Genomic DNA, 26088 nt, shown 5'->3' with positions numbered 1-26088 from the left:
TCCGTAGGTAAGACTAGTCTTAGTTAGGGCGCTGGTCTTTGACCAGAGGGCCACCGCATGAGCGGACTGCTGGGCACGATGGACCACTGGTCTGACCCAGCAGTGGCAATTCTTATGTTCTTATCTATTCGTGTAGCTTAGCTTTTTGTGGCTCCAGGTCAACTGTTAGACTGTACGTGTTTCTTTTCCACCAGTTTGGGCAAAGTTTTCTCATTATTACTTCAGTATTTTGATCTTTTATACTGAACTACATGACTTTCTGACCCCTGACACAGGTGGAGATTTAGAAAAACGAGAACTTATAGTTTGCATTGTTCAGGAATAAATTATTTTCTATTTCTCTAGTGTTATAATAGTGTTATTTCTCTAGTGTTCTACTGTGTGTAGAATCTGGCATCTTAGGGTTTCATTTGTGTATATTAGTACTTTTAATTTGTGGTCCTATATTTGCATAGGGGTTATATGTGTTTTGCATGTGTGACCAAGGCCAGGCATTCCCGGTGGAAATGAATGTTGAGAAGCATATAGTGTACCTGACAAAACTTGTACTGTAACTATGGCAAACTGTAACCTGTTAACTGTATATTGTGTATGTTGACCTGTAACCCGTCCTGGGCTCTAAGGGAAGGACGGGACAGAAAATGAATTAAATAAATAAATAAAAAGCGATAGGGTGTGTCAGTGCTTAGCTGATGCAGGACAGCTCTTTGGGAGAAGACACTATGGGGAAGAGATTAGGGCCATATAAGTTTTAGACAAAAGGCCTTTCATTCAGTATGTCTACAGGATTTTGAAATGCTGTACCTTTCCCCACTGATTTAATTTCCAGAAGCTCCACTGAAAATATCACACAAGCACACTAACCCATTTGAAGATGTAACTCATGGCAGAAGAAACAAAGAATATGTGGTTTGAGAACCTGGGGAACTAGGTTTAATTCCCACTGCAGCACCTTGTGACCCTGAGCAAGTCACTTAACCCTCCACTGCCCAAGCTACAGAACTTAGATTGTGAGCCCTCTACAGAAAGGTGGTATATCAACTCTATGACCTTCAGTGGCATAGTAAGGGGAGTGCTGGCACCTCTCCGCCTCTTTGCCCTCGTCCCGTTCCTTCCCACTCCTCTCTCGCTGCGTGCGCACCTTTAATTCACCCCCACTGTACCTCTAGCTCTAACATGCTCCTCATTTCAGCCTCGGCGCTCCCCTCTGACATCACTTCTGGGTCTCGCAACTAGGAAGTGACATCAGAAGGAGAACAGATGCCGGTGCGGGCAGCAAGTTAGAGATGCCGCTCATGCCAGGGAAGCTAAATAGGTACGGGGAATGGAAGGGAAACGCACGTGGTTGGGGTGGGAGGCAGAGAAGAGGGCGAGGGGCTGCCTCCCACCCTCGCTACACCACTGATGACCCTTTACCCTATATCAAAAAGGACTGGGATCATGCAACATTTCCACTGCAGTTTTGTCAGCCGGTTATGCTAATGTGATTTTTTTTTTTTACCTAGAACAAAGGCGAGAGCACACCAAGCCGCTGATTTAATGGGCAAAGAGCGAAGCATGCTCCATTGGCACACGCATAGGAAGGCGAAAGAGAAAGACTTCCTTCATACCAATCTGCTCAGGGAATGCAGGCAGTCCCAGCTGCTACCTTCTACCTTGCTTTCCCGGGCCTTTTTTCCGAATCAGATTATTTTTTGTGGGGGAGGGGTTCTTTATTTCTTCTGCTGCGAGTGTGACACTAGGACCTGGTGAAGTTTTCCTCTCTCTGGCTGACACATTTCTTTGGTATTCTAAGGCCAGCTGTGCCCCTGGGATAGGCAGAGAAGGGGCAGGGCTCCTCTGGGAGGGACTGAGCATAGGGTACGGGTACAGGACTGGCAGAACACGCGCTAAGAAAGCGGGTAATCCACTATGTATTTGTATAACCTGGATGACTCGGAGGTGGTGAGTATTCCTGACTGAAACTTCAGCCCTTTCTTTCAGAGGGAAAACTAGGCTGGGAGGGGGGCTGCATGGCAAGGTCACAATTCTGAACAAGATTCCAAAGTTGTGTTGTTCCAGAGAGCAGCTGCAGTACATAACTTGAACGTGAGTAGAGCAGCAGGGGCTGCATTCAGGAGGGGTAGAAATGTCTCTTAATAGCTTTTAAATCTGGACATATTGGGGGCAATTGTATAAAGTTTTTGGGGGATTTAGAGGGAGATTTTATCAAAAGGGCACCTAGTTTAGCAGGTCAAGTCGTTGTATACTTAGGTGTCTTTGTGTTTTATAAAATACTAGTATAAGTGGCAGAAATTGCACCTACACTTACACCAGTATAGAAAGTATGCAAATAGGAGTATTACTGCTTTTCATGAACCGTTGTATCATTCCTTCTGCCAAAAACTCCCCAGCCCCAAGATGTCCTGCTTGTCTGTCCAAATTAGATTGTAAGCTCTTCTGAGCAAGAAGATCTGTATGTTACTGAAGATCATTGTATGTGCTTCTTTGATAAAGACACATTCCACTTAGGTGCCCTTTGTCATACTGAGACAGACCAAAGGTCTATCAAGCCCAGTATCCTATTTCTAACAGAGGCCAATCCAGGTCACAAGACCTGGCAAGATCCCAAAAGAGAAAACAGATTTTATACTGCTTATCCTAGAAATAAGCAGTGGATTTTCCCCAAGTCCATTTTAGTCACGGCTTACGACTTTTCTTATAGGAAATTATCCAAACCTTTTAAAACCCTGCTAAACTAACTGCTTTTATCATATTCTCTGGCAATGAATTCCAGAGTTTAATTATACATTGAATGAAGAAACCTTGTTATCAAATGAAACACAAGGCAGGTAATTTTATAACCTTTCTCTTTGAAGATTTGGTCAGATTTTCAAAATGAAAATATATGCTCTTTCTGCATTGACAATTATTGCAGGAAGGCAATGTTCTTACATATTTATACACGTGTCAGTGAAAATGTTTCCCAGTCCCTGTCCTGGGAGAAGACTGTGCAATAATAATAATAATAATAATAGTTTATTTTTATATACCGCCATACCCATTCGAGTTCAAGGCGGTTTACATTGAATTACATTAGGGTCTGCATAGACAGGCAGATTTACAATTATTTGTCAGAATTATAGATTTGTTATTAGAATTACAGATTTGTTATTAGAATTACAGAGTAACATAGTTTCAATTGTTTATCGGCTTTATTTGAACTAGATAGAGGATGCGGGAAGAGGGGAAAAACGGGGGAAGGCCTCATGAGGGGGCCCGATTGGGGAGGGGGGGAGATATTGTCAGGGGGGGGTACCGTTCGGGTCTTGTTTGCGGAATAGGTAAGTTTTAAGTGATTTTCTGAAACCGAGGTAAGTGGGGGCCTCTAGTATCATTTGTGCAAGCCATGGGTTCAGCTTGGCTGCTTGGAAGGCGAAAGTTCTGTCAAGGAATCTTTTGAAGTGACAGAGTTTGGGTGAGGGGAAGGCGAACAGCTGAATACGACGGGATTTGTTTTTGGTGCGGTAGAGGTTGAAGTGAGGATTGATGTAACTTGGTGAGGAACCATTTACCGCCCTGTAACAGAAGCATGCGAATTTGTAAAGGACTCTAGACTCGAAAGGCAGCCAGTGGAGTTGGTGGTAGAATGGGGTGACATGTTCCCATTTCTTTAGGCCAAAGATGAGGCGCACGGCGGTATTCTGGATTATTTTTAGTCTCCTGGTTGTTTTCTTCGTGGCGTTAAGGTATATGATGTTGCAATAATCAAGAATACTGAGGATGGAGGATTGTACAAGAAGGCGGAAGGAAGTGTCGTTGAAGTATTTTTTTATGGTGCGAAGTTTCCAAAGTGCAGAGAAGCTTTTCCTGATGACGAGGTCGGTGTGATTTTCTAAGGAAAGATTTTTGTCCAACGTGACTCCCAGGATTTTTAAGGTTGGTTCGAGAGGGAAGGTCATTCCTTTCAGTTGAATTGTAGTTTCTTTGATTTTGTCATTGGGGGTGGCTAGGAAGAATTTAGATTTATCAGGGTTTAGTTTCAGTCTGAATGCTAGCATCCAGCGTTCGATCTGGTTGAGAATGTTTGTTGTGTGGTCGAGTATTTCATGTGAAAAGTTAGTGAGTGGGATGGAGATTGTGATGTCATCTGCATAAATGAAGAATTTGAGCTTGAGGTTATGGAGAAGGTTGCCTAGGGAGGCCAGGTAGATGTTGAAGAGGGTGGGGGATAAGGGGGAGCCCTGCGGGACCCCGCAGGTGTTGTCCCAGCTGTAAGAGAGAGAGTTGTTCTTGCATACTTTGTAGGATCTATTTCTTAGGAATCCCTGAAACCAGTTAAGGACCTGGTCTGGTCCTTAACTGGTTTCAGGGACAGTACTCACACACTTCTATCACATGCAGCTCTGTAAAGGCCCATTTCCAGGAGTAAAGTACAGCTTAACCTGGTGAATGACTTTGAAAATGATCCTTGTATCTATCTGTGTGTGTGACATGAGTGCTTAATAAGGACCTAAGACCTAAGGTAGGGTTACCAAGTGTCTAGGAAAACCTGAACAAGACCTAATTTTACAGGATTTTTCAGGTGCCTAGATGGATTTCCAAAACCCAGCAGTTTGTCCAGGTTTTGGAAGGCCCCAAACTTAGGGCCACGTCTGGACAGCCACCGATGCATGTGTGCATGCTTGTGATGTCATTATGTTGCATCTGCGCTTGCTCAGAGGCCCTCCAGGCATGGCCTGGACTCAGGGCAGAAGATATGAGGTTTGTGTGGGGGCGTGGCTGGAGGAGGAAAAGGGCAGGGCTTGGGTGAGGGTGGGGCACATGTTCTCTTTTTTGCACAAACAAATCTGGTAACCCTAGCCTATGGCACCTGCTAGCCCATGTTCAGCTGGCAGTGGTCAGCATGTTTCTGTCTGCGGCCAGCTGTATTCCTGAATATTCAATGCCAGGGCATGTCTTGGCTGCTAAACATGCATTTAAGTAAAATATTCATCGCTTAACCACATAAAATGAACCCCATGATGGGACTGCTTTTTATGCGGTCCATTTTAAGCAGTTTTCTTAAGTGGTTAAGGGTTGAATATTGACACTTATCCACATAATAGCCAACTCTGCCTTTGGTATGCCTACAAACAAGGAGGGGGGGCAGTCCACCCCAGGTACAGACCATAAGGGGGTTCTCTGGGGTTGGCGTTGGCGACTTGGTCTGGCAGAAGAAGTAGTGTTGTCTGATTCACTGATTCGAATTGATTTGCTTTGTAAAAAAATCGGACTCACTGATTTAGTTAATCCTTTAGTCTCCTGGCATATCTGGATCTCTTAAAGCAGTAGCAGTGATGGCGTAGACCAGCGGGCAGAGAAAGGTGGTGAATAGGCTACTCCTGGACTCCCCTGCGGGAGCCTTCCCTCTGCCGCATCACTGATGACATCACTGATGATGCAGCAGAGGGAAGCTCTGGTGGGCAGGCCACGAGCAGCCTGTTCACCTCATGTCTCTGCCCACCCGCCAGTCTCCGACACCGCTGCTGCTGCTGTAGGAGGCCTGAAAGATCAAGTCTCATGGGGGAGAATTTGATTGGGAAGTGCTGCACTGAGGGATGGGAGGAAGGAAGGGAGGGATGGAAAGCTGATACACAAAGGGGTGAGAGGGATGAAAAGCTGCTGTACAAGGGGATAGGAGGGAGAGATGGAAAGTTGCTGCATATGGGGGGAAAGAGGAGAAAGGAAGAATTGTTGGACATAGGGGATGGCCTAAGGGAGCTGACCAATCGGAATAGTGGGCCACTCCCAGTGCATCCCAGAATGCACTGGGAGAGAAGTCTAAGATTCCAGTTGGCCCAGGTGCCTAAGGCCGCTCCTATGGGAAGGGCCTTAAGTGCCTGGGACAATCAGGGCCTTAGGTCCCTCCCCGGTGCATCCTAGTAGAGCAGCAATCAGGTCTAGTAGCCTAGTGGGCATTGTAATCTTGAGCCAGGGGTTGGGGGAAGATGCATGGGAGACTAGATGTTTTGTACCTTTCTTTTCTTTTGATTTATGGTGTTCTTTTCCTGTTTCTTGAATTGCTTGTAACCTGCTTGAATGTACTTTGTATCCCTGAGCAGTTAAGCAAATTTAATAAACCTGAACCTATATAGACGGAGACTCAGACCTACATCCCACTCTGACTGTTACACTTATGGTGAAATCTCTGAGACTTCCAAAATCTACCAACATCCCATTGTATCTACATATGGGTAACACCTGCTAGCATAAGGTGTTGAGTACTGTTGGGTCTAGTAGGTTTTGGGTAGATTTTAGAGCACTCACCATTCTGCCTCACTACCCTGCTCTACTAAAAATGCTTGTTTTGTGCATTTTTCTTTTGGACATGCTTTTTTTTTTAAGAAAATGGTTCAAAAAGATAGATGCATATCTGAAAAATGACTATTTTTGAAAAAACAAGATATTTTGCAGTTTTGAAAATGGGCATGTTTGGTACTTGATTTTTGGGCATGTTCCACGAAACGTCTAAACTCGGATTTAGATGTCATATCAAAAATGACTCTCTAAATGAAATTGTTAAGCTAAAGTGTTGTCACTTGCAATCCAATTAGATGACTTTTAAACAAAGGACCTCTGAAAAATTCTTAGTCCAACCAACAAAGTTGGGGCAGACACCTCTAGGGCTATATACACTTAGGCCTCCTTTTACGAAACTGCTATAGCAGTTTCTAGCACGGGGAGCCGCACTGAATGGCCAGCGCTGCTCCTGACGCTCATAGGAACTGAATGAGCGTCGGGAGCAGCACAGGCCATTCAGCGCAGCTCCCCGTGCTAGAAACTTCAATTGCAGTTTCATAAAAGAAGGCCTTAGTCCAGTGATTTTCTACTTTTTTCGTTCTGTATTTTTCCAACGGAACAAATAAAGTGGAAAATCACTGGACTAGTGTATAGCCCTCGATGGAGACTGCCTCAGCTTTGTTGGCTAGCCTGAGAACTTTTCAGCAGCTCCTTGTATACAGTATATCAATTGTCACATTCCTAATGCAGCAAAGGAGCCAAGTCGTTATATCTGCTTTCCTTCAGATATGACTTTTGAGTAGATTAAAACCACATGTTCATATCATGATTTTTTAAAAAGCCAATTGTATTGGCTGTATTTTGCAAAACTGTAACTTATTTAGGCACGCTTTTATCAAGCCGTGTTAGGACTTTGTATCACCGGCCGCTGTGGTAAAAGTTCCATTGGAATTCTGCATCCCCCACAGGCCATCCTTGTATCCGTTTATCTTTAGACCAATATGTTCAGCTGCCCAACTTAACTGGATAAGTTGGTCAAATTTCAGTCTATTGTGTTCATCCCTGGAATTCAAGCCCAGGCTGGCTCCATTCCATGCCAATAGCCCCTCTGATGTCTCTCATTCCTCCCTCTACTCCAGGGCTCAGCAGAATCTTACACCAGTCGTCCCTCTGATTCAGATGTGTCTCTGGAAGAGGATCGTGAGGCGCTGAGGAAGGAAGCTGAGCGCCAGGCCTTGGCACAACTGGAGAAAGCCAAGGTGAGCAGAGCCGGTCTTTCTGCTGCAAACTGGGAGTTCAAGACCCAAGGGTATGAAACAGTTAATTCTGCAGCTATGACACAAGGACACTGGCAAATTCCTAGTCTGGCTAGCTGACCTTTTGATTTGACTAGCATATTTTCATGAATTCTAGGCCCTGGGCAGAGTGAGGGGAAAGATCTTGACACAGGGATGATTCAGATCTTGATTCCCAGTCTTCCTGTGGTTCACCACTAATACCTGCCAGGACTCAGGCTTCCAGGAATGTTTCTGCTGGATGCAGTCTGACATTCTGCTTATGATGTCATCAAGTAGTTGGATCTGGTACTCTGCACTCAGATGGACATGAGGCTTTTGGGATTTCTGCATTACACTGTGGCAGAAGTGGAGTTTGTGGTCTGGCACAGATACCACATTGCTCTGTGCATTTGGGCTGTGGTTCCTGGCCACATTTTCTCTGTCAGAATGCCTAATGAGTGAGCATACAGATCTCACTTGATAAAAGAGAAAAATCTTATTAGCTTAATTCATTTGGCTAGTCAATAAAAGATATGATCGATCCTTCTATGGTTAAGAGGTCCATTTACTGGTTTCCTTAAGTCAGCAATACTTGATCAAGAGCCGCTAGGGATCATCAAGGTGAGCTTCATCCCTGTGAACAAAGTATTGAAGGGCTGGAAGTGGGGTTTGTCATTGTCTATTGGGCTGCGATTGGGGCTTGGCACTGTCTGCTGCTCTGTAACTGGGAATTGGTACCCAGTGTATCTTGCATGTTGGCTGCTGGGGAGTAAACGTGAGCTGCCTCCCAGTAAAGCAGATTGGTGGGTATGGAGGAAGGCCTCCCTCAGTGAATCCTGTTGATAGGGAAGCATCGCAGAATGCTTTGTGCCTGGAGTGCCTCACTGCCTCTTGCTCTCTCTGACAGACAAAGCCTGTTGCCTTTGCAGTCAGGACGAATGTTGGATATAACCCCTCTCTCAATGATGAAGTTCCCGTCCAGGGGATGTCTATCTCCTTTGAGCCCAAAGACTTCCTGCATATCAAAGAGGTAAGGAGTGGAGGTCATTATAGGTTTTCTCCACTGATATAGAACCAGGGCCAGCCCTGCCACTTTGTGGACAGGGCATTTGCCAAGGCAGGAAAGTTTGAGAGGGATGATGGTGGTGGTGGTAATGTGCCCTCCAGGAGGCTGCAATGGGCAGAGAGAAGGAGGCAGCCCACACCACACCCTATTTCTCATGTTGGGAGGAGTGAGGCAATTCATTCTGGGCTCTGGGGACTCAAAGCATGTGCAGTTCATATATTCTTTTGAACTCTTTCCTCCTCTACTGGTGTGCTTCCTGTTTCAAAAGAGAAATGTGCCAGTAGGGGATCATGGGGACTGACAGTCCTATGCATGTGTTACAGCCCCACAGCCAAGGGAAGGGAGGAATCGGGTGAAATAGTTAAAGTGATAGCCGTCAGTGCCCTCATGTATTCCCTTTCTTTCATCCGTGATGTTCCATCTTCTCTCCAGCTCTCCCTCCACCCCACCGTTTACTTGTCCATTTCATTCTTGCTTCCTCCCATTAACTGCTGTTTTCTGGAGAGGGGGAAAGCTGGGTTGAGTTATTGCTGGGCTGTTGTGCTTTCAGGGAGGCAAGGTAAAATGATTTAGAGTTGGGAAGGGAAAGAGAGATCAGAGGCTGAGTAGCAGCAGCTACAGATACCTGAGGGTAGGGAAGAGAAGGAGAGATGCTGGACTGTGAGTTGGGTAGGGAAAGGAAGGGAGATATGTTGGATATGGGGAGGGGGGGGGTCTTGAACTGCCCCAAGTATGGAGTAAGCATAGTTGAATGTTTGTCTAGGGCAGTGTTTCTCAACTCGATCCTTGTTATTCAGGTTTTCAGGATATCCACAATGAATATGCATAAACTTGATTTGCATACACTGCTTCCATTATATGCAGATTTCTTTCATGCATATTCATTGTGTATATCCTGAAAAGCTAAGGGGATACTCCAGGACCTAGTTGAGAAATATCGATCTAGGGCAGGGGTGGGCAAACATTTTGACTCTTGGGCCACAATGGGTTCTTACAGAGGGGACTGGACCAAGAGCATCTTTCTATTCCTCCATCCCTCTCATCCCCCTGTGCAGCAGAACCCTTGCCCTGCTTCTATCCTTCCCTACCTCCCTCCCATCCCTTGTGCAGCAGAACCCTTGAGCACCCACCCCTGCCACCGAACCCCCACTGACCCTCCATCCTTCCCTCCCACCAAACCCCACCAATCGCGAGCCCTATATCCCTCCCTCCAAAGCAGCGTCAGGCCAGCAGCACTCTAAACAGGCTTCTTCGTGGCCTTCTCTCGTCTGGGCCTTCCGTGTGCTGTGTTACTGATGACATCATCAGCAGAGGGAAGACATGATGCAGCAGAGGGAATTCCCTGACGAGAGAAGGCTGCGAAGCAGCCTGTTTAGAGTGCTGCCGGCCCGATGCTGCTTTGGGGGGAGGTATGTAGGCTCGCAGTCGGCGGGGTTCAGATGGTCAGCGGACCGGATTAAAAACCTAAACAGGCCGGATATAGCTTGCGGGCCGTAGTTTACCCATATCTGATTTAGGATGTCAGATACTTGTAGACCAGCCTGCATTGAACTGATCAAGATGTAGCTCATTCAGTGCTACAAATGAAGTCAATCTCGAGAAGAGGAGATATAAGTCTTATCTGGATCTTATCTCAGCTCTTTCTAGACCCTTCCTTGTGAATCCTGTTTCCTGCCAGTCATATTTAATGGAAAGGTGAAAGGGAATGTGATAAAGAAGATGCTATCAGTAGAAAATGTGTGACCTTGACTCTGAAGACTCCTCTAACCCCCCAGCCCTTTTCAGCCACTCAACCATTTGCCTTTTTGTCTGATTCAGAAATACAATAATGAGTGGTGGATTGGGCGCTTGGTGAAGGAGGGCTGTGAGGTAGGCTTCATTCCCAGTCCCGTCAAGCTGGAGAACATGAGGATGCTACAGGAACAAAAAATGAGGCAGAACCGACTCAGCTCCAGGTGAGAAATTTTGGTTGAGAATGGGGCACAGGGGGCTTATGTCACAGAATCAAACAGTAAGGAGCTTTGATCAATAACTCCCATGCCAAATCTCTCCTCATACAGTCTCTCTTAAGAGATGTTGCATGGGGTGGGGGTTGAAGGGCAAACAGGAGAGAGGTTGCAGCAAGCAGGGGCTGATGAGTGACTGTTTGGGTTTTTTTTCCATATGGCCCTGTTTATCAGTTCCACTTTTCAGTTTGTGGCATAGCCAAGGGGGGAGGGGGGGCTGGGACCCTGAAATCGTGGCAATTTTGAATGGCTGGCAGAGATATCCAAATCCTGCCAATCAAAGAGGTCCACTGCCTGAGCCCTCCCCCATTCTGCCTCAGCAGTGGGGAAAGTGGGGTTGTGCTTTCACCCATTGACACCAGCACTTCCCAGGCATTCTCAGTTCATGCACATGAACAGAGCTTGTGCATGGAATGCCGATGTTGGTGGCTGAAAGCAGGATGACGCCTTCCTCGCTGCTGAGGCAGCATGGAAGAGGCTCAGGGAGCAGATCTCTCTGGCTGGCAGGGCTTGTGCATCTCTACCAGCAATGGTACAATTTTTTAAATTGGGAATGTGTAGGGGGGGGGAGAAGAGCATAAAGGAAATGCATGGCTTCCCAGTCACCCTTGAGCTCCCTAAAAATGAACAGCTGGCTGTGCTTATGATTTCTGTAGTGCTTATCCTCCACAGGCCATTTCTGACAGCAAGGAGGATGGAAGGTGGGGCATAGGATTCCTAGTCTTAGCTGAAATTTTTAATTGATTCATTGATTTCTAATTTGTGGATTTATTGATAATCATTAATGCTGTGCACCCTGATTAATTTCATTGCTGGTTTATTGATTATTGATTTGTTCACTGTTTTGTTCTTTATGAATAGTAAATCTGGTGGAAATTCCAGCTCTAGCCTTGGAGATTTGGTAACAGGAACCCGGAAACCTGCTCCACCACTCAGTGGTAAGACCATTGTGGCAGAAAGGGACCCCACCCCCAGTAGGACCATGGAAATGTAAACACTATCATATAAAGAATCCCTGGCCCACAATCCCTGGGGGACTGTAGCCACCAAGCCTGCAGGGTTCAGGAGGGAGAATTTAGACCAGCTCTGGCTTTTTGATGGCTCTGCTCTGGTGCATGCTGAGACCTATAGTGAAGAAGATACAGGGACTACAAAATCCCACCATGCATTTTAAAAACAAGAGCTGGCCAGAAGGTGCGTTCTGAAAACTTAATCCCCATCCTAATCAGTTTTTTTATTTTTGGTTCTCCATCATTTTTCTCAGACATGGCTTGTTTCAGCGTGAAAGCCAATTCATTTAAACTCCATTTCCAAATAGCTTATGATAATTTCTACATGCACGTTTCAGATGGTGAGAGTCCATGATTTGGGGATGGGATAGGGGCGGGGGGCAAAAGCATTACAGCTCCTTTCTCAAAGGTTTTCATTTACAAATTACATCTTCCATCATGTTAGGATTTCTGCTAAATACTCTGTGGTTTGCACCTTTTTAGATGTGAAAGTTTTAAAAAATAAGATGGTGAATGGTTTGTTTTCTTTAAAAATAAATGTCAGATTTGCCCAGTCCCTGCTGAACTGCCCAGATAGGGAGCAATTTCAAAGGCATTTCCCTGGATAAAAAGGCTGAAACTTGCCATGAACAGCTAAAGGTACCATCAGGACACTCCCTCCAACTCCAGACAGCCTGGAAACGATCCTATTCCCATTTCTTACCAAGGGCTCCTTTTACTAAGCTGCGGTAGCATTTTTAGCGTGCACTGCCTCCTGCGCTACACGGAAAAACTAACACCAGCTCAATGGAGGCATTAGAGTCTAGCGTGCACGGCATTGCAGTGTGCTCTAAAACCGCTAGCACAGCTTAGTAAAAGCCCCAAACCTCTGGAACAGCCTACCTCCTCATATCAGAGCCCGTAGCCCTTTCAGGACCAAGGGACATATTTGTCCCCTAACTTTAAAATCCTATAAATTTTGATTGGGATAGTCTACAGTTCTAAATTTGATATGTACGGATTCCATAGGATACTGCCTTTATGTAAACAAACTGGTTCCGACATTCATTCATTAGCGTCGTTGCCAGATTGACGAGAAGATTCACTTGCCACACTGTCCATAAGCCAGAAGTGTGATTTTTTTAAAAAAAAATAATGATATTTCACAAAAAAAATCAATTTTTTGGCATCTGCAAGCCCTTTTTACCATAAAAATGTCATCAAAACCACAAAAATTGGCCTACGATCCTTATGGTCCTGAAAGGGTTAAAAGACTTCTTAACTTTAGAAAAGCTGCAAAAACCTATCTTTTTGCCTAGTCACTCCCTCAATCCTTCACCAGCAGCAGTAGGTAATCCTATATGAAGCTCTATGGGGAGGACGGGATATAAATCCAAATAAATAAATAAAGTTCACAGCTGTGATCCTCCCTGACTTATCACCTGGCTGAAAGCATGTGCACTGTGGAAGCCCATGCATGCTTTCAGCAGGAGAGAGGAGGCAGTGTTCCCAAGTTGTGTTTTGTCAGGGGTCCAGGGCTGTATCAAAGCACAGAAAATGATGGCAGAAAAAAGACCATACGGCCTATCCAGTCTGCTCATCCAAATCTATAGCCCAATCTATATACTAGGGTTACCATATAGCTCCAGAAAAAAAGGAGGACTACATAAAATACTATCCTAATCATTACATTACATTAATTTCTATTCCACCAATATCTTGCAGTTCAAGGCGGATTACAAAAGGAGTTATCTGGTCATTTCCAGAGGAATTGAAGAGTAGAGCGAGTTGCTTCAGAGAATTGGGATGAGTCTTGCGGTGTTAGTTTGTCTTCAAGGATGTCTTGAATAGGATGGTTTTTATTTCTTTTCTGAACGATTTGTAGGGGTCGTTATCAGTAAATTGGAGAGTTGGTAGTCTAGTTTTGCTGCTTGTGTGGCTAGAAGGCCATCGTACAGTTTTATTCGTTTGACGTCTCTGATTGGGGGATACGTGAACGGTTTGTGGATTCTCCTATGTCTGTTTGAGGTAGTTTGGATTAGTTGGTTGTTTAGGTAGGCTGGGCTGTCTCCGTTTATGGTTTTAAATAGTAGGCAGTATAAATTGAATTGTACTCTTGCTTGCATTGGGAGCCAGTGTGAATCTAGGTATGCCGCCGTGATGTGGTCGTGTTTCCTCAGTGAATAGATAAGTCTTAGCGCTGCGTTTTAAACTGTTTGTAGCTGTTTTATCATGGTTGCGGGGCAGGGGAGATAGAGTATGTTGCAGTATTCTAGAAGACCTAGGACTAGGGACTGGACCAAGAGCTGGAATTGTGTTATGTTAAAGAATTTTCGAACTTGCCTTAAGTTTCTCATGACCGTGAATTATTTTTGTATTGTTTTGTTGATTTGTGGTTGCATGGTACAGCATCTGTCTATTGTCATTACCAGAAGTTTTAGAGTGGGTTGTATGGGGTATGTGATTGAGTTTATTACTAGATTTGTTATGGTTGGGGTTTTATTATTTTCGAGGAGAATTAATTTTGTCTTGTCTGGGTTCAGTTTCAGTTTGTGATTTTTCATCCATGTTGCTACTGTTTCAAGTGTCTTGTGTAGTGTAGCTGTCATGGAGGACGTTGGTCAAAAGGAAGGAGAATGGTGATGTCGTCTGCATAGCTATAGGAGGTTAAGCTTAATTTGTCCAGGCAGGTGCCGAGGGATGCAATGTAGAGATTGAAGAGAGTTGGGGATAGTGGAGATCTTGGGATACACTGCAGGGGTTGGACCATGGTTCTGATTTTTCTTTATTCAATTTTACTCTGTAAGTTCTGGATTGTAGGAATCCTTGAAACCATGTGTGATTCTTATCTGTGATTCCTATTGTATCTAGTATTTATAATAGGATGTTGTGGTCCACCAGGTCAAATGCTGTGGTGAGATCCAGTTGTATAATCAGCATTTTTCTACCTGTGCTGAGGTATTGTCTAGCTGTGTCCAGGAGGGAACCTAGTAGTGTCTGTGCTGTAGTTGGTTCTGAAACCAGACTGTGTAGGGTGGAGTATGTTGTGGTCTTCTAGGTAGTTGGTGAGAAGTTTGGCTATTAGGCCTTCCATTAGTTTGACATAAAGTGGTATTGAGGCTATGGGTCTGTAGTTGGATGGTTGATCTGTTGCTCCTTTAGGGTCTTTTAGGATTGGGGTGACGGCGATTTTGCTGAGGTCTTGCGGGAAAAGACCATCTGCGAGCATGGTTTGTATCCATTGTAAGAGAAGAGTGTGGAATTTGGTACTGGAGGATTTTAATAGTTATGGAGGGCAGTGGTTGAGGTCGTAGGCTGCATGGCTGTATTTTTTGTAGAGTTTGTTAAGGTCGGACCATTGTATAGTAGGGAAGTTCTGTCTGCCGCAGCTGATTCTTTTTTTGTGGGGGGCATTGTGATCTCTTCTAAGTGGGTTGGGGTTCCAGTGAGAGTAGTCTTGGCAGTTGTGATTTTGTTTTTAAAGTATTCAGCTAAAAGGGTAGCTGAGGGGGACGGGGTAGTTAGGGGGTGGGCCATTAGTGTGGGCAGACTAGATGGGCCGTGGCCTTTTTCTGCCGTCATGTTCTATGTTTCTATGGGGTGTCGTTATTGGCTAGATAGGGTTTGGTGTCTGTGAGTTCTTTTAGTATTTGGAATAGTTTTTTTGTGTCTTGGGTTTCTTTGCCTATTAGGTTGGTGTAGTGTATCTTTCTTTTTTCTTTTAATTTTAGCTTGTATTGTTGGTTTAGTTTTCTCCATGCTGTTTTCGTGGGTTCTTGGTTATTCTTTCTCCATTTTCTTTCTAGTCGTCTGCATTGTCTTTTGAGTAGGAGTAGTTCATTATCAAACCATTTGTCTGATCGTCTGCTAATTCTGGTTTTTGTTTGTATTGGGGCTAACTCGTCTAGGGTTGCTGTGCTTACCCTGCACCATTGTGAGATGAAGTCCTTGGGGTTGCATTCTTGGATTGTTGCGTCTTTTTTAGTCCAGAATTTGGAGTGGTGGATGTATTTACGTGAGTTGTAGGTTGATCTTTGGGATTTTGGTTTGGTTTTGCCTTTGGCCCAAATGATGCTGAAGGAGTATGTGTAGTGGTCTGACCAGAGGGATTAAGACCACTTTCCATTTGATGTTTGAATCTCTGGCAGTAAGGGCTATTGAGTCATGAAGGCTGCGATGTCTAGTTGGTGACCTTTCTCATGTGTGGTTTGTGGCTCTAAAATCTTGTATGTTTAGGGCTTCGAGGAATGACAGTAGGTTTTCTACTTGTTTGAAGGATTGGTCTTCAAGATGGAGATTTAAGTCTCCTAGGATTAGGTTGTAAGTTGCTGTTAGTGAGTTTCAGTATATAAAATCTTCAAATTTGGGTCTTGCTGTGTTCCAATTCCCCCGGTGTAATGTAGCAGAGCATGCAAGTTATGGATCCTTTTATTGTGGTGCATGAAAGTTGGCAGCCTAGTAGATCCATGTAAGGGGTGGACATTTTGTCTAGTATATTCAGGTTTAAAGAGTTTCTGACTAAGATGGCTAGACCTCCTCCTCTTTTTTTTTCCCTGCAGACCATTGTTATTTTGTATCCCTTAGGGCAGATGTAAGCCAGGTTTCTGTGAGGAAGAGGCAGTCTATCCAGTCTTTTATGTGTTCTGTCTTTGGGCCTAGAGCTCTGATGTTTATGTAGGCACATGTAAGTGTGGTGTATTCTGTTTGTGCACTGTTTATTGTTTTTGGGTAGATGAGTGGTCTTGGGTGAGGGTGTGGATTGGTCTTAGAGGGGTTTGTTGGTCTTCTTCCCCATGTTGATGTGATGGTATGATGGTGTGGTGTATATAGGTCTGGCAATTTATGTTTCTGTCCACTGTGATTCTCCTGGCTGGGTGGTGGATTCTGTTAGTAGTTGAAATAATTGGAATTGGGGAGATATTGTTTGCTGCTGCCTTCCAGTTGGTTAGGAGCAGGATGATCAGTAGGATAGTTTGTGTTTGTTTTTGTGGTGTAGATTTCATTGTGAAAAATAGGAGGAAGGAGTTGGTGGGATTGCGGTTATAGGTGGTCTTTTGGGGTGGAGAGGTTGTTTTTTTTCTTAGAGGCTATTGGTGGCGGGTGGTTGGGGATTTTTGTGATTGTGTGTGTGATCAGCGTTGCCTAATATTTAAGTGCAAGCAGTGATGCCAGCCATAGAGCTGGTATAAGTGTTAGAGCCTAAATGCCACAGAGACACACAAACCTTTTAATAATCTCTAGGACAGTGTTTCTCAACCAGCCCTTGGGCCGCCAGCACCTCTCCACCCCCCCCCATGCCACGTTCACATCCTCCCTTCCCCCACCCCGTACCTCTTTAAATCTTCGCCAGTGCAAGCAATTTCTCAGGCCTGCTGCTTGCATTGGCCTGGCTCCCCTCTGAAATCACTTGACATCAGAGGGAAAGCCAACACTGGTGCAAGCAGCAGGCCAGAGAAGCTACTCACACTGGTGAAGATTAAACAAGTGCAGGGGGAAGGGATGGTGTGAGTGGGGGGGGGGCAGGAAAGGAGCAGGGGGTGGAGATGAGGGCACGGGGGTGGGGGGTACCTCCTACTCTCATTTTGCCACTGGACACACCTAGCCCCACCAGGTTTTCAGGATATCTACAATGAATACACATGAGATGAATTTGCATGCACCGTCTCCCTGGTATGTAAATCCATCTCATGCATATTCATTGTGGATATCCTGAAAACCTGATGGGACTAGGTGTACCTCATGGATTGGGTTGAGAAGCACTGCTCTAAGGTATGTGTGTAAGTTTGGGGCCCACTCATTCTCCACCCCATATTTGCTGTTCTTAAATGTATTGGTCATTGTAAAGCTACCCGCTAATTTTAACTATAAACTGCTTAGAAACTATGGGCTAGATTCACTAAGCAAACCAATCATGTACCGATCGGTTTGCGAACCTTTTATGACCAGATTTCCCTCCTGCACTATTCACTAACGCCTGTAGTGATCCGATCCCGATCGTCCCATGCAAATTAGTAAAACCCCATGCAAAATAGCCAAGCGATTGATTCACTAACAATTGCTTGGCTATTTTGAGTCGGGTTTTACTATTGGCAAACCCGACTGCTGTAGACCTGTCAGTAACTGAGTTATCGTCAGGTCTTCAGGTATTTTGACAGGCCTGCCTGTCTTTTTTATTCATTTTTTTCCATGGCACAGATATTTTGCGTGTGTTACACATGCAAAATATCTGCCCCATAAAAAAATGAATAAAAAAGACAGGTAAGCCTGTCAAAAAAATGTACCCCCTCACAAAAACATGTCCCCCAAGCATGGCCGCCTCCCACCCCCGACCAGCACAGCACTCACCCTACCTCCCTCCCCGCGACTGGCATGGCCCTCGCTCCCCTCACGGCACGGCCCTCCCAGGATGGCCCCCCCTCCCGGCACCAAAAGGTTGGGAGCAGGAAGGGTTCTCAGCCCCTCCTGCTCCTAGGCCTCTCATCCTCTGGCCCACCCCTTGTCAGCCCAGGCGATCGGGCCCGGCCCACCCACTCCGATACCTTTTAAACAGTTGGGAGAAGGAGGAGTGCCCGGTCCCTTCTGCTCCTTCTGACAAGGATGGCCATCTTTAGGAACAGGAGGGGTGCCTGGACCCTCCTGCTCCTACTCCGATCTTCGGGAGCAGGAGTAAAGTCTTCCTGCTCCTGCTCCCCAGGCTGCCGCCGCCGCCCAATAGCGGCCTTAGGCCCCGCCCTAGCACATCACCTGATGCACAAGGAGAGGCCTAAGGCTCTGATTGGCTGAGGCGCCTCAGGCTCCTCTCTTTGGAGGGGCCTGAGGCACCTCAGCCAATCAGGGACTTCCTTAGAGAAGAATCTTGTGAAGTCCCTGATTGGCTAAAACAATGGCTAATCAGGGACTTCCCTAGACTCCTCCCTAAGGAAGTCCCTGATTGGCTGAGGTGCCCCAGGCCCCTTCAAAGGGAGGAGCCTGAGGCGCCTCAGCCAATCAGGGCCTTAGGCTTCTCCCCGTGCATCAGATGATGCACCTGGGCGGGGCCTAAGGCCGCTATTGGGCAGCGGCAGCCTGGGGAGCAGGAGCAGGAAGACTTTACTCCTGCTCCCGAAGATCAGAGTAGGAGCAGGAGGGTCTGGGCACCCCTCCTGCTCCCGAAGATGTCAGCGATCCTTGACAGAAGGAGCAGGAGGGACCGGGCACCCCTACTGCTCCCGAAGATGGCCATCCTTGTTGGAAGGAGCAGGAGGGACTGGGCACCCCTCCTGCTCCCAACTATTTAAAAGGTACCGGAGTGGGTGGGCTGGGCCCGACCGCCTTGGCCGACCAGGGGTGGGTGGGAGGCCTAGGAGCAGGAGGGACCGAGAACCCCTCCTGCTCCCAACTTTTTGGGGGCATCCTGGGAGGGTCTTGCCATGAGGGGGGCGAGGGCCGTGCCGTGCCGATCCTGGTGGGGGGGAGGGAGGGAGGAAGAGAGAGATCTAAGCAAAGCAGGCAGAAGAGATCGGGGCCTGGGGGGGTGTTGGGCAGATCTCTCTTGCCTGCTCCCAGATTATCCTGCTCTCTGCCGCTATTTCCTGCAGTGCAAGACCGTGATTTTAAAGTGGGCCTGCACTGCATGGAACAGCAGCAGAGAGCAGGAGAGTCCGGAAGCAGGCAAGTGAGATCTGGCAGAGTAGGTAGGAGAGATTGGGGCCTGCAGGGGTGGGGATATGAGGAGGTAGGCAGGGCCGGTTTGTTGGGCTGGTGCCCGATCTCTCTTCCCTGCTCGCCGGACTTTCCTGCTCTCTGCCGCCGTTCCCTGCAGTGCAGCCCCGCTTTAAAACCAGGGGCTTGCACTGCAGGGAACAACGGCAGAGAGCAGGAGAGTCAGTGAGCCAGCAAGAGAGATCTGGGCTGGATTGAGCCCTGACAGCAGTGACAGGAGGCTGCTTCTCCTGTCACTACTGTCAGGGTGTGCGCATGAGCAGAGATCGCTCTTGCCGTGGGTAGGGGGGGCGTGTTAACAATCATCCCCATTTACATGCAGGCCTTTACTGAATTGGTTGGCCGGGATGCAAACGGAAACGGATCGCACACGGTTTTGAGGTTTAATGAATCCTGCCCTATGTATAGGCGATTTAACAAATTTTAAATAAACTTGTAAACCCCCATGTATGCCCCTCTCGCCAATACATGCTATGTAAGTTAAATAGATACCTTTGAACCTTAGAAATGGCACTTACACAGCTTGCTGGCATATACATGTTTCTCAAGTCAGTCCTGGAGTACCTCCTTGCCAGTCAGGTTTTCAGGATAGCCACAATGAATAGGCACCTATTTTATACAAGTGCCCTGTCAGACTGAATTTTGTTTCTGAACAAGTACGTTTTTTCTCGCCCGGGCCCCTTTTAAAACATAGAGTTTTGGCCATTAAGTGCTATAAATTGTGAAAATTAGAAGCAGAGCCACTTGTGAAGTCAGCACCATCAGCCACATAAGGGGTTTTGAATATCAACCTCATATTCACTATCTGGAATGGAGAAAGGAATACAGATATTGGAATAGAATAGACACATTATTTACCCGGGTAAATTCCTTCAGTTTTTCATGTACCCAGCATTAGATGCACACCTCTTTCCTTTGGAAAATCCTAAGTGTACAGCAGCAGCAGCAGAGCACATAGGTTGGATACAGCATGGACCTGTTGTGACTTTGTATTCTGAGCTTGCCAAAGCCATGAAGAGGATATAAAAACCCTTCAGTTTCTCAATAGGAAATGCACCAGCAGATGAGTACAAGTATCGGTGCCCTCGGCATATCTCACTGCTGCAGCAGGCTGAGTTATTATTTCTCCTCTGGATAGTTCCCTCTCTTCCACTGTACCCTCTGGCAGCCATTGCTTGATAGGCTGGTCTGTAGCTCCCAGGCACACTCTAATTACTGTTTTCTCCATTCTTTCCCCTCTTTTTAGTTCTCATCAATTTTTCATGTTCACATATTTAACTCTTCTTTCCACCTTTTCTTTTGTTGTGTCTCTGCATCCCTTTCCCTCCTGACCCTCTACCCCCCCCCCCCCCCACCAGGACCCTTGGATATGTCTCACTTAGCTTATGGCCTAGATGCCCTTGAGCTAGAAGAAGAGCTGGATGGACAGGCCGCAGACCAGCATTCCCCTAGGACTAGTGTTAACAGTGTCACCACTCCCCCATCCAATGTCAAACGAATCCCTTTCTTTAAAAAGGTAAAGCTCCGCCCTCGCCAGTTCCTGGGACCCTGCGATGAGTGTGCCAGGCCCTGGGATGCTGCAGCTTTTGTCTGGCCCTTGACTATTGAGCTTGCATTATTGCTGTGCGCCCAAATGCCTGTACTTCTCTAGTTGCTCAGTTTTTACATTACCTGGAGATGAAAAGGAGGTTAAGCGCTCGTGAAGCCTGCAGTTCTGGAGCTTGATTCAGAGTAGATGCAGTAGGAATGGGAATCAGTGCAAGTTCAGAGGAGGAACATTCCCGGCATTTACAGCCTAGTATCCCTGACACAGAACCAGGCAATTGTGACCCAGTAACCTCAACTGTGTCTGTCAGTGTGTTCTGTTTTGGAATCAGGCTCCAGATCTCCCAAATACATTAGCTTAGAGTGGCCAACCTGCATTTGGAAGGAGAGTCATAGGTTTGGATAAAATAAAACAAACTATTGCGTGTGATATGTTTTGTGGGGCCGTTAGAGATACTCCTTTGTTCCAATCACTCCCAAAAATCTCTCAAAAACAGCTTCTAAAGGTGGCTGAGCTACCTAAGCCTCCAGTTAGCTCATTTACCTCTGCCTGTATGCATGTGTATGTGCACCTGAATGTGCCAGCGTGTGCGCCCATGTCATGTATGTGCATAGGTGCGTGTGTTTGACTTGTTAATAACATGCTTGCCTTGCTGTCTTTTCTTGTTGCTCTCTCTTCTCTTCCTCTTTCCCCTCTCTCTCTGTCCTCCTTTGTCTGACTTGTATGTATATCTCTATCTTTCTATATTTCTGGTGTGTCTCTTTCTCTGTGTGTTTCCTCGCTGTCTCTTTCTCTGCCCATCTCTTGCTTGTGGATCACTGATGTAGCCAAACAGAAGCAGAAGTCGGTAAGTCTGAGTATTTCTCTTCTCTGTGTGTATGTTATTAGCTTGAAGATGAAGAAGTCGATATAGGCTACCTTCATTATAAACTGATGGTAGGGTTACCAGACATCTGGGAAAACCCGGACATTTCCTCTTTTTAGAGGACTGTCCAGGTGCCTGGACGGACTTTCTAAAACCTGGCAGTTTGTCTGGGTTTTGGAAAGCCCCGACAGCCTTCGGCTGCATCTGGAGGGCCTCTGAGCATGTGCGGATGATGTCACACATGCTTAAGGCCCTCCAGACATGGCCCGGAGGTCAGGGAAGAAGAAAGACTAGACTTTCTGGGAGTGGGACTAGGTGGGACTGGAGGCAGAACAGGGCGGGGCCAATGTGTCCAGGTTTTCCCTTCTCAAAATATGGTAACCCTAACTGATGGGAAATAAGATTCTGCTCTTTTAGCATCATCCACTCATTACCAGATACAAACATGCACCCTCCCCACAGCTTATTGACACATACAATACATATCATAGGAAGATCCTCCACACAGTATGTTATGGGTGAGGCCTGCAGACTATTAGGTGATACACAGGAGGTGGTTACCAGGGTCTCCCCCTCCTCAGGTGGCAGGAGGTATTCAGTTCTCAATATATTCATTTGGGAGGCAAAGGTGTAGCCAGATCTCAAATTTTGGGTTGGCCACTGGGCAAACTGGGCGGGCACATGTAATCTCTGCATCCCAGCCCCTCAATTAAATACCTGGTCAGACAGGGATCTCCGAGTCCTGCCAGCTGAAAACTCCTTGAGTGTGACCAAGACTCTCTTCAACACAGCTCCACATTCAGCAGCAGCTCTTCTTAGGCACCCGACACATTCTCAGTTATCCTGTGCATATGTAAACATTGAGCATGCGTAGTGTGCCAGTGTTGGGCAGCAAAGGAGAGCTGTCACCAGCTGTGGAGCTGTGTTGAAGAGAGTCTGGGTCATGTTCAAAGAGGGTTTCAGATGACAGGGTTTGGGGATCCCCACCAGTTGCAGTAAAAGTGTGCTGCTTCTGGGTGGGCCTGAAGTCAAAGAGAGTGGGCCTCTATCCACCCACTGCTATGTCACTGATGGGAAGAATGATGAAGCTGTCTGTCTAACATTGGTGGAAAACCCTGCAGGCAGCTTTTTTATAGGGTTATAAAACTTTACAGGTAATTTTGCCTGGATCGTTTGCTCTAAAAAATAAAAAAAAATACAGAGATCTGTGCCATGTTTTCTGTTCATGATTTTTCCAGGCAAAAAAAAAGCACAATTTTGAACATCCAAAGCTATGAGTGTTTTTGCCTTCCCTAGTTTAGTCTCATCCTAGGGCATGCCTCTGCGTGCTCTCAAAAAACTGTGCTTAATTCACAAAGAGAGTGAGCAGTTTTCAAAGAGCCCATTTACCTGCCGGAAAAGCAATTTACTTCTAGAAGTGTGCTTTTTCAAACTCACTTTTCTTCTATGCATATGAAAGTAAGCATGTAGTTCAATCACATGTCTGTGTTTACTACTCCTGACAAAATTCTATGCAAAAATTTTTTTTTTTTTTTTAAATACTGCAAAGTTTATTTGTAGTGTTTTATGTAGAATTCTCACTTAGACAAAAAGAAGAAACTACTCCACTCGATTTTCATCAAAAGACAAACGTCAAAATAGTGGAGTGGGCATATAATATTCAAAAAAGGTTCTTCAATTCGCTGAAGGCCTGCATGTTTCCCCCTTCTCTCTAGCATCCTGGGAGAGGTGAGGCTGTTAGAGCGGGGCTTCGTGGTTGTGCGCAGGGAGGAGCCGACCAAGTCACTTGTTGCCTGCGTTTTGAGTCAGGGTAACGCAGTGGGGCCGGGTTTGGGCATTTTATGAGGCGTTCAGGAGGAGGGGTAGGTCCGGGTTTAGAAACTCATGAATAACTGAATTTGCAAGTCCTAAACCCGCAAATCAGGAGGGAGAAGTGTAGTTGATATTTGGGGGAGGTGGTAGACCAATGATCGATTGATCCAATTGAATTGAACAGTGTAAGCTGCTCTGTTGTGAGCTGAGAAAAGGAATCTGAGGAGGTCTTCCACCTTTCCAATATGATTACAAGACTGTTTTTCAGCCAGCACATTGGATGTTTGTGCAAATCTTTTTTTGATGTCTTGGAGAGTGTTTTGAGAAGTTTGTTGAAGAACCTTTTTTGAATATTATGTGACTTTATACGCCCACTCCACTATTTTGACGTTTATGTAGAATTCCTCCATCCTGAGGCCTGAAATTCCTTCCTGCCTTTTCGTTTCTCAGGTTCCCTCTCTCACTCCAACTGCAGTTCTGTCTCCCTCTAAGGGCTCCTTTTACAAAGGAGCGTTAGGGTTTTTAGCGCATGCACAAAATTACCACGCGCTATAGCGTGTGGTAGCTGAAAATCTACCGCCTGCTGAAAAGGAGGTGGCAGTGGCTAGCATGCTCGGGAATTTAACGCACGCTATTGCACGTGTTAAGGCCCTAGTGCACCTTCATAAAAGGAGCCCTAAATCCCATCCCTTTCTCACTTGCACCCTGAATCCCTTCCCTGCCATCTCTCTCTCTCTCTACTGGCCAAGCATCTACTCTTCCCTTCCTACCCCCTTTCTGGCCTGAGTTAATCTCCCCTTCCCCCTCACTTTTAGGTCTAGCATTCATTTCCCCTCCTCTCTTCTCCCTGGGGATCTAGCATCCATGTCTTCTCCTCACCCCCCAAAAACACACTATCAGGTCCACCATCCATGTCCCCTCCCCTGTGGGTCTGGCCTCTCTTACTCTCGCCAACCGATGCCCCTCCGGGCACTCCCAAAGCAGCAGCGGTGGCCGACCAGCAGAGGCAGTGCTGCAAACAGGCTGCTTGTGACCAGCCCCGCCAGGGCCTTTCCTCTCCTGTCATCCATCTATAGGAAGTGACATCACAGATGCCGCTACTACTTTAGGAGGATCTGTGGGTAGGGGAGATACTGGATCCATAATGGGGAGGAGGGTTTTCAGTCAAAGAGAGGCCAGATCCACATATGTGTGTGGGGTTGTCAGGTCAGGAGAATATAAGAACATAAGAATAGACTTACTGGGTTAGACCAATGGTCCATCAAGCCTAGTAGCCTATTATTGTGAACAATACTGGTCACTAGTACCTGGCCAAAATCCAAATTCCAATATTCCATGCTACTGATTCAGGACAAGCAGTGGCTTCTCCCTTGTCTTTCTCAATAACAGATTATGGACTTTTCCTCCAGGAAATGGCAATGCATTCCAGAGCTTAACTATTCTCTGAGTAAGAAAATATATTTCTCTGTAACTTCATTGAGTGTCCCCTAGTCTTTGTAATTTTTGACAGAGTGAAAAATCAATCCACTTTTGCCCGTTCTACTCCACTCAGGATTTTGTAGACTTCAATTATATCTCCCCTCAGTTGTCTCTTTTCCAAGCTGAAGAGCTCTACCTTTTTAGTCTTTCCTCATATGAGAGGAGTTTCATCCCCTTTATCATCTTGGTCACTCTTCTTTGAACCTTTTCTAGTGTCGCTATATCTTTCTTGAGATAAGGAGATCAGAATTGAATGCAATACTCCAGGTGAGGTCACACCATGGAGCGATACAGAGGCATTATAACAGTCTTGTTAATCATCGCTTTTCTAATAATTCATAGCACCTTGTATGTTTTCTTGGCCACTGCCACACATTGGGCGGAAGGTTTCATCATATTGTCTATAATGACACCCAGATCTTTTTCTTGGGCACTAACCCCCAAGGTGGACCCTAGCATCTGGTAACTGTGATTTGGGTTATTCTTCCCAATGTACATCACTTTACATTTGTCCACATTACATTTCATCTGCCACTTGGTTACCCAGTCTTCCAATTTCCTAAGGTCTGCCTACAGTTTTTCACAATCTGCATGCGTTTTAACAACTTTGAACAGTTTAGTGTCATCTGCAAATTTAATCACCTCACTCGCCGTTCCAATTTGCAGATCATTTATAAATAAGTTAAATAGCACCGGTCCCAGTACAGACCCATAGAAACATAGAAGATGACGGCAGAAAAGGGCTACAGCCCATCAAGTCTTCCCACTCTGCTTACCCACCCCCTGTCTATGCCCTAATGACCCAATTTCCTTATCTTGACCCTCGTAGGGATCCCACATGGGTATCCCATTTATTCTTAAAGTCTGGCACGCTGTCTGCCTCGATCACCTGCACTGGAAGCTTGTTCCAATGATCAACCACTCTCTCTGTGAAGAAATACTTTCTGGTGTCGCCATGAAATTTTCCGCCCCTGAGTTTGAGCGGGTGCCCTCTTGTGGCCGAGGGTCCCTTGAGAAAGAAAATATCATCTTCCACTTTGACACGTCCCGTGAGGTACTTAAATGTTTAGATCATGTCTCCCCCTC

At 46.1% G+C, this 26088-nt stretch overlaps 1 protein-coding gene across 13 annotated transcripts in view; it reads left to right on the top strand.

Annotated features, from left to right (window-relative positions):
* CACNB1 (calcium voltage-gated channel auxiliary subunit beta 1) overlaps positions 1 to 26088 on the top strand; it is a 114931-nt gene that overhangs the window by 51924 nt on the left and 36919 nt on the right. For 7 of the 13 annotated variants that reach the window (XM_033918993.1, XM_033918991.1, XM_033918990.1 and 4 more), the window contains 5 exons: positions 7401 to 7520; positions 8446 to 8568; positions 10423 to 10559; positions 11472 to 11548; positions 20659 to 20816. In XM_033918993.1, the coding sequence (XP_033774884.1) occupies positions 7401 to 7520; positions 8446 to 8568; positions 10423 to 10559; positions 11472 to 11548; positions 20659 to 20816 (615 nt within the window). Of the gene's footprint in view, positions 1 to 1870; positions 1945 to 7400; positions 7571 to 8445; positions 8569 to 10422; positions 10560 to 11471; positions 11549 to 20658; positions 20817 to 21673; positions 21694 to 26088 lie in introns of those variants that run through there. The other 6 variants (XM_033918996.1, XM_033919003.1, XM_033918995.1 and 3 more) reach the window with 4 other exon arrangements.

The sequence above is a fragment of the Geotrypetes seraphini genome, chromosome 13, assembly GCF_902459505.1.
Source record: "Geotrypetes seraphini chromosome 13, aGeoSer1.1, whole genome shotgun sequence".
Taxonomy (NCBI): Eukaryota; Metazoa; Chordata; class Amphibia; order Gymnophiona; family Dermophiidae; genus Geotrypetes; species Geotrypetes seraphini.
Note: the sequence above shows the minus strand (reverse complement) of the source record. Positions and strands in the feature narration are given on the sequence as shown.